Source organism: Meles meles, chromosome 2 (genome assembly GCF_922984935.1).
Source record: "Meles meles chromosome 2, mMelMel3.1 paternal haplotype, whole genome shotgun sequence".
In the NCBI taxonomy this organism is placed as follows: domain Eukaryota; kingdom Metazoa; phylum Chordata; class Mammalia; order Carnivora; family Mustelidae; genus Meles; species Meles meles.
Window position 1 is genome coordinate 139,913,769 of NC_060067.1, and position 20,295 is coordinate 139,934,063.

The 20,295-nt window shown below is 37.1% G+C and overlaps 1 protein-coding gene across 1 annotated transcript in view; it reads left to right on the forward strand.

Moving 5' to 3' along the window:
• The window catches only part of ANXA10 (annexin A10), a 116,914-nt gene that overhangs the window by 63,906 nt on the left and 32,713 nt on the right, over positions 1-20,295 (forward strand). Inside the window, exon 4 of the mRNA XM_045997667.1 lies at positions 13,773-13,886. Coding sequence (XP_045853623.1) covers positions 13,773-13,886 — 114 coding nt within the window. The remainder of the gene's footprint in view (positions 1-13,772; positions 13,887-20,295) is intronic.

Genomic DNA, 20,295 nt, shown 5'->3' on the forward strand with positions numbered 1-20,295 from the left:
GGAATAAGCCCTTAGTATGGACATCTGTGAGAGTGTGACACCAAAGTTCCTATCAGCAGCCAGTTTGTTTTGAAAGACTACTGTCCTAAAGAAATTCTTTTTTCATATGGAATCTGTACTTTTCCAAGTGTTAAACCTGAGATAGGTCTAAGAGCCCACTAGTGAATAAAAACATTAGAAAATTTATCAAGGGGAACACTGGCCAGAACTATGAAAACAACCTTGATTTCTGCCCATTGAACAAAAATCATCCAGTTTTGGTTCCTCACAGCTATTACTGAATTGAACAACCAGAGCAGCCCTGTGGACATCATTTAGTTTTAGCATATCTGAACCATCAATAACCCAAGTCAAGGCTTTCAGGGCAACTGACTGAAGTCTCCGTTGATTCAGCAGCTTGTTTGAAAAAGCAGAGTGGGGCTAAAGTTTCCCAAAAAGAACAGCTGCCATTTTTTCATGTAAAATCATGATACTCCTGAGGGCAGGCCAGTTGTTTTCTTCAGGGTGCTATTTCCATTTGATGAGACATGTTGATATCTTTTCACCTTGCTAGTCATTGAGTCCCAGTTGGCCCACCAAATGAGACTATCAGCCATTCAGTTTCTAAGTCCAGCAACAGCCAATACTGCTTTTCAAAAGTGGTATACCCAGAAGCTGTATGAGGAAGGCAGCAAATTTAAGACACCAAGAGGCACCTGTGGTATACTGCTGCTTTATGCCAGAGATTCCAATCAACAAACCATCTGTCACAGAGATGTGTAGCAGATAGTAGTTATTTGGGTTATAAGACCTTCCCCATTTGTGCTATAGGCAGAAGCACTTACCTATACATGACTCTTTTCTTATCAAGACAATCTCCTTTGCTACTTACAAGCATTCCCAGAAGAGAAAAATAAACATAAATTCCAACTATATTCAATAACGGAAGTTATTATAAGAGTACAATGAAAGCAGCCTGAAGGGCTTGTTCATAGGTTCCTTTAGCTTCCCTGTTTCCACAGAAAACCTTGCCCACACCCACCATTTGAATTTGGGGAAGACCCAAATTCAACCAACAGGTCTGCATAAAATGGTGACTTGGCAGCTGTATCCAACAAATTCAAAAAGAATTGAGTCCTTCCATCCCTCAAAGTCCCCCAGCATACTCAGACATCATGACTGTGTTAGTCCGCAATGGGACAGGATCACCTTATTCCCACTTCTAATTATTTCTCTTCTGAAAACAGTAGAGCCTGGGGTAGAAGGGAGGGGGAAAACGGGCACATGAGGAAATAAAAAGGATCTGCATCAGTAAGCCAGATTTACTTTCCGTGTGTTATATGTACCCACCTCAATCAAATGCACTTCAATGTTTTGGGCCCACACAAAGTTCTACATCGAGTGGTAAGTTCATCACTGCTGACACCATGTTTCAACTTTGTACACTCTTGACTCAGTACCCAGAGCCACATTTCATTCTGGCCACAGGCACAGGGTGTCGTCCTTTTGACTGATTTGGAGTTGGCTAACATTTAAAGAATGTTTTAATGAGTCCATCTTAGAAATGGATTCTCTAGTAATACTGCTATGTCTTTGCAATAATATCTCATGTTTGACTGGTGTTAATGTAAGAGCTAGGAGACTTTTCCAGGCAATATACTATTATTGTTTAATATTTTTATTCTACCTTATTTTATACTCTCCCAAATTAAACATTATTATGATTTTGATAAGTTATTGCTTAAGTTTTATTCATAATTTTCTATTTCCTTGTTCAGTTTTCTCCTAATATCCAATGCCATGTTTCTGATCTCAATGTCATTTTTCCTAAGGCATTTCTTAGCATTTTTTTTTTCCAGAAACAACAAATGATTGTTAAATTACTTCAGTCTTCTGCTTCAGAATACCTTTATCTTTTTGCTTCTTTGCTGGATATTAGTTTAGATAACTATAACATTCTTGGCTGGATTCCAGTTACTATTTCTTAGGTCTTTGCAGATATAATTTTAATTTTTTTCCTGGCCTTCATTGGTAAATTTTGAGAAATCCCTTCTTTCATTAATAGTTTTCCTTTGTAGATTACCTTTTATTCTCTATTTGCTTTTAAGGTTTTTTTGATCTTTGATATTCTGTAGTTTCACATTATTAGTCAACAGGTTCATGTACTTTAACCTATAAAACTAAGGATTCATATATTATATGATACTTGAAATACTATCTCCCTGATATTGTCCACATTCTCTCCTGCTGTAAATCCTATTCAACAAAAGTTTGTTCTTGCCATTCAGTCTTTGCAGTCTCTTACCTTATATCCGTATCTATTTCTTGTCTGTTTCTGTGGGATTTTTTACAGTTTTTTCAGGTATTTCACTAATTCCAACTCAGTTATTTATTAGCTACTCTTTAAAGTATATATTGTATTTTTCAATTCTGGAAGTTTTTCCTTTCTAGAGTTTTATTTGCTTTCTTTTTGTCATTTTTTTCATAGTGTTCTATTTTTATCAATTATCTCAAATTGAGATTTTAATTCAGCTGTTTGTAGAGTCCACTGTCTATCCTTCAGAAAAGTTGATTCTAAGCACATACTATATTTTTATTGTGAGAACTTTTAAAGTGATATTCATTTTTTTTCAGTGAGAATTTTTTCTTCCTGGAAAGTAAGAGAATCTCTCTAGAATTGTTTGGCATTTTCTTCTTCCTGGTGTCCCAGGAGAATCGCCAGCCCTGGATCAACTTTTGTGATGATTTCTCTTCATGGAGGTCTCAGTTCACATGGGTACAGTAGAATAAATTTAAAAGTCACGCTCAAGGGAGACACAGCTCTATTACTTTGAATTCACAGGGAAAATATCCTTCTACTTAAAACTCAGACAATGAAGGGTGAGCTTTCTGCTCTTTTTCCAATGCTGAATTTTTTTCTAGTTCATACTTTTACTGACAGTGAAATTCTTTGAAGATCCCAACCTCATAGAGGTTTCAGACTTCATTCCTTGTATTACACTAGCTCCATAAATTCTCTCTTGTCCTCATATAATGTCCCATACTGGACATTAAAACCCAATACAAATAGTTCTCAAAACCAACCCCCACTCTCCCCAGTCACCTGCAAGATCATCTTCAAGGTCAGCTCCTTTGCTTATCCTCTGATTTTCATTTAACCCCTGGTTTTTACACCCAGGGGTTTCTCTTTATTCTGAGATCAAGCATACTTTTAAAAGAATGTTATTGTTATTGTGGTGTTAGAGTGGGGGAGCAGGACTTTGGCTTTAAAATACTATGTTTCTCTGGAAGACCAAAGTATTATCATCATTACATGACAAAAATTAGCTCAACTTTCCACTGAAAATCGAATCATTAACTGCGAAAACATCTATAAAGTGGAGCTATTCAAAAGAATATTCACTTACCACTGAGATGACAATGCAGCTTACATAAGTGTTTTTATGATAGAATATAAAATCATGTGAGTATTTATACAATGAATATTAGGGTAGGCAGAATTAAGAGAAATTCTAAGGCACACTTTATTATAGGCCTACATCACTGAGTGTTTGAAGAGCAAGTATTATTTTTTATGATAATAGAAAAAGGCATATAAGTTAAAAGCATATAAAAATGTTCCACTGAGCATATTCAGAAAAGCAAAATATCAGTCATATGTCTACTTCCTGTCCCTGATTACATATAATTATATAAAGGTAAGAGGAATAAGGAAGAAGAAACTACCATTTTACTTTTAGTTTAAATGGAGTGGTCAGAAGAGCTGCACTATGGGTAATCTACAGTTTCATCAGCAGCATAGAACAGCTCAATTTGAAAAGAAAGTACTCATTAGCTTAATGCAAGGCCAAGCTGTGATTCCCATAGAGTCCCTTTAGGGCAAATCTTTGGCAAACAAGAAAGCAGAGGCAGTCAGGCTGGGGAAAGTAACACTCCAAAGATTGCATCCACAAAGTTATTTATGTAACTCCAAGTGAAAATTTAAGGTTTTAATTAGAGCACCCATTTGAAGTCTCCTCTTTGAACATGCAGAGTTTAGCTATTTAAACATATTATTCAATATTTATCTCCCCCAAGGAAAGTAATATCTCCTTCCAGATGTCCTGATAATATCACACTATTTCCACTAGATAGCACTTAGCACATTTTGCATTGCAAGGTAATTGTAATTCCTGTGCTTTCTGGCCCCTCCACTAAATAAAACTGCTTGAGGATAGGGACCTTCTGTTGTTCATCTTTGAATAGCCAAGAATGACTCCAAATAAGTAATTGTTGAATTACAAGTAGTCTTCATTCATTTATTTATTGTATACCAATTTTGTAAGTGCTTACTGTGTAGCAGGTAAAGTCCTATGGGCTGGTGAAATAGCCATGAATAAAACAGACCTGCTATGATGGAGCTTACATCCCACCTTTGCAAGACAGATTTTAAAAAAATAAAATTAGTAAAATGTGTCATGTTAGAAAGTAAGTAGCGCTATGGAAAAAAAAATAAAGCCTGGTGAGAAATAGAGCTAGTACTAGGGAACCAGGTATAATTTCAAAGGGTGTGACAAAAGCAAGCTTTATTAAGACAGGAAGGGGCGACCCATGTGAATATCTAGAGAAAGAACACTCAAGGAAGAGTGAAAGGCAAAAACAAAGGCTGCGAGGTGGAAATATGTCTGCTTTTCCAGGATCTGTAAGAAGCTGTCTGTAGGTGGAATAGAGGAATTAGGGGCATGGAGAAGAAGAGTGGGAGATGAGGGCAGAGAAGTGCCCAAGAACATACTATGTACCTTGTGAGTCACTGTAAAGACACGGAATAAAATAGCTGGCACGTTTGCTTAATCTGAGATCAACTACATGAAAGCAGTTGTATTTCATCTTGGAGTATAGAGCGGGAAAGGACACTTTGAGCAGAGGAGTGACTGATCTGATTTGTATTCTTACAGGATCACACTGTCAGGGTGTGTTGAGGGGAGGCTGTAAGGTCCAAAGACAGAAAGGAAACTCTTTGGAGGCTATTACATTAACACCGGGGATGCCTGGATGAGGGTTGTAGCAGTGAACGTGGTAAGAAATCCTCAGATATATTTCTAGTTAGAGACAACAGAATTTACTGACAATTGGATAATATAAAAGTTGTGAGAAATACAATTTAATAGACAAAATTCTGATGTGGAGAAAGAAAGAGAGATAGAAAGAGAGGAGAGAGAGGGAGACAGTCCGTTATCAGGCATTTTTGATCTGCCGTAAATTAGTAGTTTTTGAAGAAAATAAAAACATATTTTTGAGTACCTAATATGTGCCAGAAAATATTTTAAGAATTTCACTGGAGTTAAATATTTTTATACTTAGATCAAACCGTGAAGTAGATGCTTTTATGTTCACTTTAGAGATAGGGAAGCAGACACAAAGAGGTTAAGTAACCTGCTTGCAATCTCACAGCTGCTCTTTTACACAGCCAGGATTCAAACCTAAATACTTTACCTCCAGAATCTGCACACTCTAATGGCATTAGGTGATATCTGATACTGCTTCTTTCACAGAAATTACATAATTTTATTGACATCTTTTATAAAATCGGTTTACCATAGTCAGGTGTGTGGTGTGTGTGTGTGTGTGTGTGTGTGTGTACACACGGGCGCACACGCTTGAGTTACAAAACAAAGATATTATACCAGCGCCATCTAGTGGTACCACTCATCTGAGTCTGCAGTGGAATACATGGATCCGGGTTCAGTATTCTAATACATAGGATGGCATAATACACAGAGTAATTGAAGATGTCGTTATAAACATTTGGGAGGAATGGTCATCACAGATATGTAATTAATGATAAGTAAACGACTTGCAATGCCCAGGTGATTGTCAGCTTGAACACTGACTTTATCCTTTACATATAATCAGTAAAATAGGGTTTTTCTCTAAATGAATGAACATTCATTGATTTATTCTTGCACTTGTTTATATACTCATTTATACATTATATATACTACATATTTTGTACATTCTATACTCAGCAATGTGCTAGAGATCGATGATTAATTTAGTAAAATCTATGTGAAAGTCTCTGTCCTGATAAGACTTTTGGGAGAAAGAAATGCATATAATATAGTCATGAAAATCTAGTACAATAAATGCAAAGACAGAGCAATGGTGGCAAAGAAATAATCAGCTTCACTTAGAGTTAAAGGAAAGCTCATAAGAAATGATAATTCTAATGTTTCTACCTTTCCATCCCCTGCCAGCTACCATTATCTTCTCACAATAAAAGTATATTACATTGCTCTGTCTGCATTTAAAACTTCGATACCCTGCCACTAGATTTAGAAGTTCATAAATACACATTCATCACCTATATGTTATGTTCATCACCTTGCTGATAAATCACTAGTGGCTTTTTATGGCCATAACAGGAAAAAGAGACCAGAAGGCCAGAATCCTGGCTCCATCACTTAACTTGTTTAGTTACTTCAGCTCTATGTCCCACAATTTTCTCACTTATATCATGGGATGTTTATAGTTTCGTGTTGTAAAGAACTATCACAGTTATTCTAATACAGAGAATCCTGTATAACAGATACTAAATATTAAATCTTAGTGGTTAATATTATCATCACACTCTTCCGCTTTAATCTCCGCTATTAGAAACTTTTCTCTCTGAACTAGAATGGACATTGGAATAACTGGCATCCAAGTCTCTTTCAAAACATTCAGATTTCCAAATCAATTCAATGTTTACTTAAAGCTAGAGTTAACTGCATATGCTCTGCTTTCTCCATCTCAGTAATGTCCAGTTGTAATGAAAGAATAAGCACCCTACCTCCAAACAAGATATTATATTACTCATCTGAATAACTTTACAAACCCTTCCTCTCACCTAAGATTCTCATATGGGCCTCCAGCCCCAGCCCAATTAAAGAATCATTGCTTTATGGCACCAATGTTATGATGGGTGTGTAATTCTAGTGTGGAAAAAAATGCTAAAAACTACAAAATTATATGATAATTTGAAACTGGGTATTAACTAGTACAGCACATAAATACAGTAAATCAACTTTGTTGCCACAAATATGACAGTTCCAAACCTTGGAACTTGCCAATATCAGATATTATCAGTCTTTGTAATTTTTTAGCCACTCTAAAGAACATGTAGTGTTATCTCATTATGGCTTTAATTCCTATTACTCTAATGACAAATGTTAAGCATCATTTCGTGGGCTTAGTTCCCATTGGCTTATTTTCTCAGGTTAACTGTCAGTTCAAATCCCTTGTCCATATTTTTATCAGGTTGTTTTCTTATTATTAGTTTTAAGAAAGTTTTATACCTTCTGGGCACAAGTCTTTTGTCAGACATGTGAATGACACCCGTGGTTTCCTTAGAAGAACTGAAGTTTTTATTTTGATAAAGTCAAATTCATCATTTTTTTTTCATTTATGTATTGTTACTTTTATGCACTATCTGAGAATTCTTTGCTACATCAAGACTCAAAGATTTGTTCCTATGCTTTCTTCTACAAGGTTTATAGTTTTAGCTTTTCCTTTTGGTATATACCTCTCATACAACATTAAATACAAATAGTAAGAGCAGGTATCTTTGCCTTGTTCCCAGGAGTATTCACTATCACTACTAGGTACCATCTCATCTGTGGAGTTTTTATAAATGCCCTCTGTCAGTGTGAAAGAGATTCCTTCTGTTCATTCTTTCCTAAGAGTTTTTACTATGTTTATTATTAAAGTTTTTCAAATGCTTTTGCTATATCTATTGCTATCATGCAGCTTTTCTCCTTTATTGCTAAAATGAGGAATTGTATTGACTGATTTTCTAATGTAAATTGACTTTGCATTCCTGGTCATTACAAGTCATTCTTTGACATATTTTATATATCGATGGCTTTGATTTATAAATATTAGACACACTTTTTTTATCTGCATTCATAAGGAATACCAATGCAATTTTCTTTGCATGTGAAGTTTTTTAAATTTTGTTGTTAGGGCAATACTGGCCACATAAAATAGATTGAGAAGCCATCTTTCATCTACAGTTTTCTATAAGGTTTTGCATAGAGTCGATTTTATTTCTACCTTAAATGTTTGATGGATTTTATCAGTGATTCCACAGGGGTCTAGAGATTGGCAAGGTGGGGCTAATTATGAATTCAATTTCTTTAATTAATATAAGGAAATTCAAATTAAGTGTAAAATTCTGCTTGAGCTTTCTTTGGTAATTTGTATCTTTCAAGAAATTGGCCCATTTTAACTAAATTTTTAAAATTTAGTGGCATTAATGTGTTCATGGTATTTCTTTTTGTCTTAATGTCTGTAATATTTTTACATACCACTCTTACATTCCCAATATTGATATTTTGTATTTTCTTTCTTTTTTTCTTAATCAATCTAATTAGAATTTTATTAATATTACTGATCTTTTTAGGGAATCAGACTTTTACTTTATTGACAGTTTCTAGTATTTATCAACTTTCTATTTTGTTGGTTTCTGATCCTTTTTTCTTCCTTCTTATTCTGAATTTAATTTATTTTCTAGATTTTTGATACGGAAACTTAGGTCATTTATTTCATGTTTTTCTTATAAATATTTATTTATTTATTTATTTTAAAGATTTTATTTATTTATTTGACAGACAGCGATCACAAACAGGCAGAGAGGCAGGCAGATAGAGAGGGAGAAGCAGGCTCCTCACTGAGCAGAGAGCCCCGATGTGGGACTTGATCCCAGGACCCTGAGATCATGACCTGAGCTGAAGGCAGAGGCTTACCCACTGACCCACCCAGGTGTCCCTCTTATAAATATTTAAAGCTAAAAATTTATCTTCAAAAACTGTCTTCACCACATCCCACAATTATAACATGCTGTATTTTCACCTTCAGTAAATTGAAAGTATTTCCTAATTTCCTTGTGATTTATCATTTTATCTTTAGATCATGCAGAAATACATTTTTAACTTCCAAATATTTGAGATTCTCCAGATATATTTTTATCATTAGTTTTGAAGTTAATTGTGTTGTAGTGAAAGAACAAATTCACAAAGAAGTACATTACAAGCCGTATTGAAGGAAACATCTCAATCATGGGTTATTCCAAATATGTAAGGACCTCACTTCTGGGAAAGAGCTACAGGTGGGCATGGGAAAGAGTGAAGGGGCAGAGAGGATTGAGAAAGCAAAGAAAACCCAGTCAGGACAGCATAGGTGGGCAGTTAAGTCCTCTATTTCCATGTCTAGGACAGAAAGTAGAATCCTAAGAACAAAGCTGAAGTTTGAGTTCAAGAGCCAAGTACCACACCTACTTGACTTTACCCTCAAAACACCTATGCAAAATACAACTGACTTAGAGATGAGGAAGAGTAAGGGAGATTAAAATTATTTTGTAATTTTTAAATAAAAGATAGTTATTAGGTCTATTGCAGACTTTGGTAGATTCCTTACAGGAATATGTGATTCCTTTTAAAAAACTATTTTCTTAAAATTTTATCTGGGAGAGACCATTAAGAAAAGAAGTAAGTATTGTATCCTAGATGTTTAAAACAACTAAATAATGGGAAATTATTTGTGGGAATTATTCCAAGGGCACATTTGTTTTTATTTTTACATAAAAGATATCACATTTAAAATTTTTAAGGATTAGGGGCGCCTGGGTGGCTCAGTGGTTAAAGCCGCTGCCTTCGGCTCAGGTCATGATCTCAGGGTCCTGGGATCGAGTCCCGCATCGGGCTCTCTGCTCAGCAGCAAGCCTGCTTCCCTCTCTCTCTGCCTGCCTCTCTGCCTACTTGTGATCTCTCTCTGTCAAATAAGTAAATAAAAAATCTTTAAAAAAAAAAAATTTTAAGGATTAGAAATTAAAGTTAAAATAGCTAATATTAATCAAGATTCTTCTCTCTTGATAATGCATATTGAGAAAAAAATCATTATTTTTGGGGTGCTACTGCAGCTCAGTCAGTTAACCATCTGCCTTCACCTTAGGTCATGATCTCAGGGTCCTGTGATGGAACCCCACACTGGGGTCCCCTCTCTTTGGGGAGCCTGCTTCTCCCTCTCCTTTTGCCCCTCTCCCTGCTCATGTGTTCTCTCTCCCCCTCTCTCAAGTAAATAAATAAAATCTTTTTAAAAAATCATTTTAAGAGCATAATTATTTGGTGAATTAAAGGAACATAGGCTTAGAGTTCCTTTGTCACCAAAAGCTGCCCTGCTTCCTGAGCTTCCACAGGAGCAAAGATCCAATAATCACATAATTCTGTGCTATAAATCTTATTTAATACTCATCTTCTCTTCAAGTGGATCTTTCAGTCCCTTCAGATTGACTTATTCACACCGCATATGAAAACACACATACGCAGACACAAGGATTATCCCCGGCTGCGCACTTCTCTTTTACTGACTCACTTACCTTGATGAATGTGGATCAGTCAGGGTTCTCCAGAGAAACAGAACTAACATAATATGCATACATGTGCACGTCTGCTTGCTAGGTGGCAGGAGCCAGACTCCTTACGGACAAGCCTGGGAAGGGGATATCTGGCACTTGCCGCACACAGCTGTTTCTCATCCCAGAAATCCTGGTCAGGCGCTGGGCACCTGTGAAGGAACTCCGAGATCCCGCGAGATGAGGCTGCCTCGGGGAGAGTGGTTCACCTGCGTAGCCCAGGTTCAGCGGGGCTCTGAGCCACCTCTGAGGCTCAGCACATCCCAGCCCATCCTGGCTCAGCCCTGCCATAGATACATAGATCCTATGTATTAAATAAAAGAAAAAAAAAAATCTCTTTCTCTCCCTTAATCCCTCTCTCTCACTCGCTCTCTCCCTGTTCAAATTATGGAGGACCTTACAGCAGGGATATAACAAGAAGCTCAAAATTTCTTGTAAGAGCAATGGAAAGCAGTTCAAGGAGGGCGGCATGACCTATCTCTAACTAGAGAGAGAGGTTTTTTTTTTTTTTTAAGATTTTTTTTTTATTTTTATTTTTTTTTTTATTTTATTTGACAGAGAGAGAGAGATCACAAGTAGGCAGAGAGGCAGGCAGAGAGAGGAGGAAGCAGGCTCCCTGCGGAGCGGAGAGCTCAATGCGGGGCTCGATCCCAGGACCCTGAGATCATGACCTGAGCCGAAGGCAGGGGCTTAATCCACTGAGCCACCCAGGCGCCCCTAGAGAGAGAGATTTTAAGGAATTAGCTCACGTGGTCCAGGTAACTGGCAAGCTAAAAATCTACAGATAGGCTTGCAAGCCGGAGACTGGGGGAGGAACTACAGTTCAATTCCAAGAGGGGGGTCTCTTGGCAGAATTCTCTCTTCTTCAGGGGAGGTTAGCCTTTTTCTATTAAAGCTGTTAACTGGCTGGATGACAGCCACCCATATTTTGAAGAATAATGCTTTACTCTAAGCCTACTGATTTAAATGTTAATCTTGTCTACAAAGTAACTGTCACAGAAACATCTAGAATCATGTGTGATCTAATACCTGGGTACTGTGACCCAACCAGGTTGACATATAACATTAACCATACAAATGGCTTCTCCATCTCCTGTCACAGTGCTACTCGTCTTTTCTGGTCTAAAGTGACCTGGTTCCCTAATCCTATAAATCCATTCTGATCTTTTATCTTAATTCTTCTGTTTTGTACTACTGCTTTTGGATCTTATGCTGTGAAAAATGATATTGAAAGCCCTATTTGTTATCTCTGGGTTTGTGGAATGTGAATCTCCTTAAAAACAGAGACGGGGGGGGGGGGGCGCACCTGGGTGGCTCAGTGGGTTAAACCTCTGCCTTTGGCTCAGGTCATGATCCCAGGGTCCTGGGATCGAGCCCCACATCGGGCTCTCCGCTAGGCAGGGAGACTGCTTCCCTTCCTGTCTCTCTGCCTCTCTCTCTGCCTACTTGTGATCTCTCTCCCTGTCAAATAAATAAATAAAATCTTAAAAAACAAAACAAACAAACAAACAAAAACAGAGACTCTGTTGTGTTTCTCCAGCACCTATCACTATGTCTTGGAAACAGTATTAAATCAAACAGTAATGAAAAACTGCGATCTTTCACTCAAAAAAAATTTTTGGACTCCTGCATGAGAATATGTTTCCCAAGCTAATATATTTATATGTGTATAAAAACATACATATGGGGGCGCCTGGGTGGCTCAGCGGGTTAAAGCCTCTGCCTTCAGCTCAGGTCATGATCCCGGGGTGCTGGGATCGAGCCCCGCGTCGGGCTCTCTGCTTAGCTGGGAGCCTGCTTCCTCCTCTCTCTCTGCCTGCCTCTCTGCCTACTTGTGATCTCTATCTGTCAAAAAAAAAAAAAAAAACATACATATGTGTTTTTTAAAAAACATGTATATGTTTTATTCATTGATATCAACCCCAGTACCTAGAAGAGTGCCTGGCTCATATTACCTTAACAACCATCTGGTAAAGAAATTAGAAATAGTCAATGGTGCATAAGGAGGGAATTAAATACAATGTAAATTCTATGGAAGAGGGGATCTCATGCTTCTTGTATACACTCCAAGCACACACAACTCTAGACATTATTAATTGCTCATTTAATGAGTACACTGACCTTAGCAAAAATTCAACAGATTCTCTGTATTACCAGTTACCACCTTATTAGATAAGTGCTTTTGTTTGCTAAAAAGAAAATCCACAATATAGGAATGGTATTTTCAGATTATACAAAATAAAATAAAAATTATGACTATTTTATTTTTGTCCTAATAAAACATGTGCCTCATTGGCATCTTTCACTTGAATTCTATCATTGAATCACTTCAGAACTAAAATATTGTATTTTTTAAAGTAAAACTTAATATACTATATGTTTTAGCAAGAAATGTTAAGTTTTAAACATCTTTTAGATACCTTTGTAACCTTACCAAAAATACATCTAACATATATATATATATGTATATTTTTTTTTAATTTTATTTATTTATTTGAGGTAGAGCATGAGCAGGGAGAGGGGCAGAAGGAGAAGAAGAGTGGAGGGAGAGAGAGAAGTAGATTTCCCACTGAGCAGGGAGCCTGACTTGGAACTATATCTCAGGCTCCATCCCAGGACCCCTGGATTATGACTTGAGCCAAAGGCAGATGCTTAACTACTGAACCACCCAGGCACCCCTAGCATGTATGTTTTTAAAATATCTATTCTACACTAGTAAAATAAAAGTCAAAATTAAAATGATCAATCTCATAATTCTGTAATATGTATTCCAAGAACAAACATTCAGCATGCTTCTTCTTTTCCTTAACTGTTTAATTTTTAGTATTTATAAAATATACATATTAATGTGGCTATTTGATGAAAGTTCTTAGATTACTCAACTCATTTATGCAAGCTTTTGGCAATAGGATAACCAGAAACTCCTGCTAAAAGACCCTGCTGCAATGATAAAATAAAATGCATATTTTATTTAAGGTCTAATATTTCATTAATTCCACACAAGAAAACTAAGAATTCCCAACAACAATGTTTTTAGGTTACAATTTTTACTTATTTTCATAATGAGATCAACAGAGAAGTTGGTGTAGGGATTAGGAAAAGAAGATCATTTTATTTTTACATGACTAAAATGTCCATGTAGATGACCTCTCATGCAGAGATGATTACACTAACCATTTTCAAGTCCATCATTCCTATAATCCATGTCTGTGCATGTATGTACATATAGGTGCATCAAAACCTGGCTTTTTACTACATGAAATGACATAGAAAAGAAAATCCTAGTAGAAGACTTTCTGTAATTATCCCATTTCTCCTATAAAATTGGTAACTAATGTAATAAAAGTATTTACTTTTCCATTCATAGGACCTAATTGGTGACCTGAAGGAGAAACTTTCAGATCACTTCAAAGACGTCATGGTTGGCCTCATGTACCCACCGCCATCTTACGATGCTCATGACCTCTGGCATGCCATGAAGGTAGTGATCTAACAAAAAAATATACCTGTAATAAGTACAAGGCAGTATTTCAGTAGAAAGGGAACTGTCCTGTGATGTTACTGTGTGATCAGGGGTAAGGGAGGGAATATCTGAGCAAAAATTAAACAATGAAAATGCTGCACTCAGGAGAAGTGACCATGTTAGGACGAGGGACCTCTGCACTCTAGTAGCTGGGATCAGCCTGTTCTTTCGCTGTACAAACTCAAATCCACTGACCCAGCTCGATGCCAATCTACCAAAAGAAAAACCTGAATAAGTTTACAGGGCTATTCATATTCATCTCTCCCTGGTATGTACTCATATAATAAGCAAAAATGTTCTAAATCATGTGAATCTCTTTAAATTATTTGTAAAAACTGGACTCACTAAGTAAAAATAGGATACTGAGTCAGAGACAAAATATAGATGACATCTTTGCTTATTTTTGTGAACTTAAGTTATTCCTTTACAAAAACTATTGCTCAAATGTATAAAAATTTTACTTCTGAAGAATCTAATTCTTCCTTACAGAAAAGTCATTTCCATGAAATAAATTGACTACAGATTTGTTAGAGACTTTGTTGGCTAGGGATAGGGTACAAAAGACTTTTTACATCTTTCCAAATGCCGATATTAAACACCTGCAGAACTGTGCAATCATTCCAATACAATGCCTGCCAATGAACAGATTACTCAATCTGTGAACAATGTTGACAGAGAGGAGGAAAGGGGAACAAATTAAGAGAACCTGGATTTTGGCCATCATGTTTGCAGATGAGAATAGACATTGTATAAAATTCATATACATTTCAACCAACTGCTTTTTTCTAAGCTGCATATGGTAATTCCTACCTCTTACAAAATGATGTGACTACAACCTATAAGAAGGAAGTCTTAGGTAACTCTTTAGATAAACTGTTGTATTTTATCAGTATCACATGGAATGGTAAGGAGTTATGAAACTTTCTGGAAGATGTGTTGTCTTTGTAATCACTAGAGCAGAAAAATGGATGCATATAGATGTAAGAGACTGTAAAAAGTACCTAGTCCAATGCTTAGACAAATGGTACAAAAATCCACATTTAGAGGAGGAGCAAGATAGTGGAGGAGAAGGAGGCCTAAATATCATCAGGCCCCAGGAATTCAGCTAGATAAATATCAAATGATTCTGAACACCTACAGACTCAACAGGAGAGAGAAGAGAAGCAATTCTAGGAACAGAAAATTGACACTTTCTGGAAGGTAGGAAATGTGAAGTGAACCTGAGGGAACATTCGGGAAGATAGGCTGTGGGGGGAGGGACTAGATCCCAGCAAGGTAGAGCACAGTAGAAGTCTACTACTCCACTGAGGGACGTTGCTCCAGAGGCTAAGAGGGAGGTGGAACCCTCATGGAGACAGCGTGGTCTCAGGATCTGCAGGGTCACAAAAAGACAAGGAGTGTCTGAGTATGGCAGAGCTCCCATGTATGGGAATAGGGAAAAACTGGCTACAGAGACAGAGCTGAACTGTGGGCTCTCAGCTCATTGTTACCCTAAACCATGATCCAAGACACAGTCTGGCCACTGCTTTTTGGGAAGGGACACAATACGCAGCAGATCCAGGGAGACTCACATGCCTCCTCCAAGAGGAGTGGTGTAGGAGTGCATTACAGGAATCTGCTGGGTTTGGAGACTCCAAATAGGGCCGTGCACCAGAGACAGAAACACTCAGTCACAGGCTGGTTGAGCTCAGAGTGTAGCTGGAAACGAGGGAGACAGGAGGGATTGACTGTTTTTCTCTGAGGGTGCACTGAGGAGTGGTGCTCTGAGCTCTTGGCTCCTATGGGACTGGATACTGGGAGGCTGCCATCTTCATTCCCATACAGAAAGCATTGAGGGAACAAAAGCTACCAAGAACAAAGCAGAGCTGATTACTTAGCCTGACCCCTAGGAAGGTCGGTGCAATTCTGCCTCAAGCAAAGACATTTGAGAATCACTGCAACAGACCCCTCCCCCAGAAGATCAGCAAAAGCATCCAGCAAGACCAAGTTCACTAATCAATGATAACTGCAGAACTCCAGAACTAGGAGAAAGTAACACATAGAATTCATGACCTTTTCCCCATGATCCTTTAGTCTTTCAAAGTTAAATTTTTTTAATTTTATTTTTTTCTTATTCTATTTTTTAAAATTTTTCCTCTTTCCTATTTTATTTTTTTTAAATATTTTATTTATTTGGCAGAGAGAAATCACAAGCAGGCAGAGAGGCAGGCAGAGAGAGAGGAGGAAGCAGGCTCCCTGCGGAAAAGAGAGCCCGATGCGGGGCTCGATGCGGGGCTCGATCCCAGGACCCTGAAATCATGACCTGAGCCGAAGGCAGAGGCTTTAACCCACTGAGCCACTCAGGTGCCCCTCCTCTTTCCTATTTTAATGTTTTTTTTTTGACTATTTTATCTTATCAATACTTCTTTTAAAATATTTTTAAATTCTCATTGTTATAGTTATATTTTATCCCTTCATTGTATTTTATTTTTTTGCATTTTATTGCATTTTATTTTTTGTATACATATAGGGTTTTTTTTCTTTAAAGTTTTGGGATAAAATCTCTTCTAATAGATGAAAATATAGTGCATGACTTTGTTCTAGTCTCCAGTCTGATCACATTCTTTTTTTTTTTTTTATTTGACAGAGAGAGAGATCACAAGTAGGCAGAGAGGCAGGCAGAGAGAGAGGAGGAAGCAGGCTCCCTGCGGAGCAGAGAGCCCGATGTGGGGCTCGATCCCAGGACCCTGAGATCATGACCTGAGCCGAAGGCAGCGGCTTAATCCACTGAGCCACCCAGGCGCCCCTTAATTTTCTTTTTTCAATAAACTTCTTATCAATTCCTTTTTAGAACCATTTTTTAATTTTCATTTTCACAGTCATATTCCTTCCCATGATCATGTTTACCCTTATTTTTGTATATATATAAGTTTGTCTTTCTTTAAAATTTTGGGAGGTAGTTTCTTCTAACAGACCAAAATACAACCAAAATCAAGTGTGTGGCTCTGTTCTATTCGCCAATCTAATATATATATATTTTTTTCTCTTTTTTCTCCCCTTTCTTCTCCCCCCAGTTTTGGGTCTCTTCCGAGTTGGCTAGTGTATATTTTTCTGGGGTCAATGCTACCCTTTAGGGTTTTGTTCTCTCATTCATCTATTCTTACCGGATAAAATGACAAGGTGGAAAAACTCACCACAAAAAAAAAAAAAGAGGCAATACCGATGGCTAGGGACCTAATCAATACAGACATTAGTAACATGTCAGAACTAGAGTTCAGAATGACAATTATCAAGGTACTAGCTGGACTTGAAAAAAAGCGTAGAAGATACTAGAGAATCCCTTTCTGGAGAATTAAAAGAACTAAAACCTAACCAAGTCAAAATTGAAAAGGCTATTACTGAGGTGAAATAAAAAATGGAGGCTCTAACTGCGAGGATAAATGAGGCATAAGAGAGAATTAATGATATAGAAGACCAAATGATGGAGAATAAAGAAGCTGAGAAAAAGAGATAAACAACTACTAGATCATGAGGGGAGAATTTGAGAGAGAAGGGTCAATTACATAAATCAATTAATAAAATCAAAGGAACACAGCAACAATAATATGATAATAATTTTTATTATTTATTATATATGTTATTATTTATTATTAACACTCCCCTCACCAAAATGGACAGATCATCTAAACAAAAGATCAACAAGGAAATAAAAGCTTTAAATGACACAGTAGACCAGATAGACAACAGAGATATATTTAGAACATTCCATTCCCCCCCCCCAAAAAAAACAGAATACACATTCTTCTCTACTGCACATGGAACATTCTTCAGAATAGATCACATCCTGAGTCACAAATCATGTCTCAAACAGTACCAAAAGATTGGATCGTTCCCTGCATATTTTCGGACCACAATGCTCTGAAGCTGGAACTCAATCACAAGAGGAAAGTTGGAAAGAACTCAAATACATGGAAGCTAAAGAGCATCCTACTAAATAATGATTGGTCAACCAGGAAATTGAAGAAGAATTGAAAAATTCTTGGACACAAATGAAAATGAAAACACAAGTGTTCAAAAATCTTTGGGACACAGCAAATGTGGTCCTGAGAAGAAAGTATATAGGAATACAGTCCTTTCTCAAGAAACAAGAAAGGTCTCAAGTACACAACCTAACCCTACACCTAAAGGAGCTGGAGAAAGAACAGCAAAGAAAGCCTATAGCCAGCAGGAGAAGAGAAATAATAAAGGTCAGAGCAGAAATCAATGAAAGAAAACCAAAAGAACGGTAAAACAAATCAACAAAACTAGGAGCTTGTCCTTTGAAAGATTGATAAAAGTTTGGCCAGGCTTATAAAAAGAAAAAGAAAGGACCCAAATTAATAAAGTCATGAATGAAAGAGAAGAAATCACAAGCAACAACAAAGAAAAACAAACAATTATAAGAACATATTATGAGCAACTATACACCAGCAAATTTGACAATCTGGAAGAAATGGATCCATTCCTAGAGAGGTATAAACTACCAAAACTGAACCAGAAAGAAATAGAAAACCTGAACCGACCCATAACCAGTAAGGAGATTGAACCAGTCATCAAAAATATTCCAACAGGGGCACCTGGGTGGCTCAGAGGGTTAAGCCTCTGCCTTCGGCTCAGGTCATGATCCCAGGGTCCTGGAATAAAGCCCCACATTGGGCTCTCTGCTCAGCATGGAGCCTGCTTCCTCCTCTCTCTCTGCCTACTTGTGATCTCTGTCTGTCAAATAAATAAATAAAATCTTAAAAAAAAAAATCCCAACAAACATGAGCCCAGGGCCATATGGCTTCCCAGGGGAATTCTACCAAACATTTAAAGAATTAATTACTATTCTCCTGAAACTGTTCCAAAAAATTGAAATGGAAGGAAAACTTCCAAACTCATTTTATGAGGCCATCATTACCTTGATCCCTAAACCAGACAAGCACCCCATCTAAAAGGAGAATTATAGACCAATATCCTTGATGAACACAGATGCAAAAATTCTCACCAAAATACTAGCCAATAGCATCCAACAGTACATTAAAAGGATTATTCACCACAACCAAGTGGGATTTATTCCTGTGCTGCAAGTTTGGTTCAACGTCTGCAAATTAATCAATGTGATACAATACATTAATAAAAGAAAAACCAGAACAATATGATACTCTCAATAGATGCAGAAAAAGCATTTGACAAAGCATAGCGTCCTTTCTTGATCAAAACTCTTCAAAGTGTAGGGATAGAGGGCACATACCTCAATATCATCAAAGCCATCTATGAAAAACCCACAACGAACATCATTCTCATGGGGAAAAACTGAGAGCTTTTCCCCTAAGGTCAGGAACATGGCAGGGCTGTCCACTATTGCCACTGCTATTCAACATAGTACTAGAAGTCCTAGCCTCAACAATCAGACAATCTGACAACAATCAGAAATAAAAGGCATCCAAATCAGCAAGGAAAAAGTCAAACTCTTACTCTTTGCAGATGATATGACACTTTATGTGGGAAACCCAGAAGACTCCATGCCAAAACTGCTAGAACTCATACAGATATTCAGTGAAGTGTAAGGATATAAAATCAATGCACAGAAATCAGTTTCATTTCAATACACCAACAGCAAAACAGAAGAAAGAGAAATTAAGGAGTCAAGCCCATTTATATTTGCACCCAAAACCATAAGATACCTAGGAATAAACCTAACCAAAGAGGCAAAGAACCTGTACTCAGAAAACTAAAGTACCCATGAAAAAAATTGAGGAAGACACAAAGAAATGGAAAAATGTTCCATGCTCATGGATTGGAAGAACAAATATTGTGAAAATGTCTATGCTACCTAAAGCAATCTACACATTTAATGCAATCTATCAAAATACCATCAATTTTCTTCAAAGAAATGGAACAAGTAATCCTAAAATTTATATGGAACTAGAAAAGGCCCCAAATGGCCAGAGGAATATTGAAAAAGAAAACAAAAGTTGGCAGCATCACAATTCCAGACCTCAATCTCTATTACAAAGTTGTAATCATCAAAATAGTATATGGCACAAAAACAGACACGTAGATCAATGGAACAGAATAGAGAACCCAGGTCTATAGTCAACTAATCTTTGACAATGTAGGAAAGAATGTCCAATGGAAAAAAGACAGTCTCTTCAACAAATGGTGTTGGGAACATTGGACTGCCAAATGCCAAAGAATGAAACTGGACCATTTCCTTACACCACACAAAAATAGACTGAAAATGGATGAAAGAACTTCATATGAGACAGGAATCCATCAAATTCCTTGAGGAGAACACAGGCAGCAACCTCTTCGACCTCAGCCTCAGCAACTTCTTCCTAGAAACATCACCAAAAACAAGGAAAGC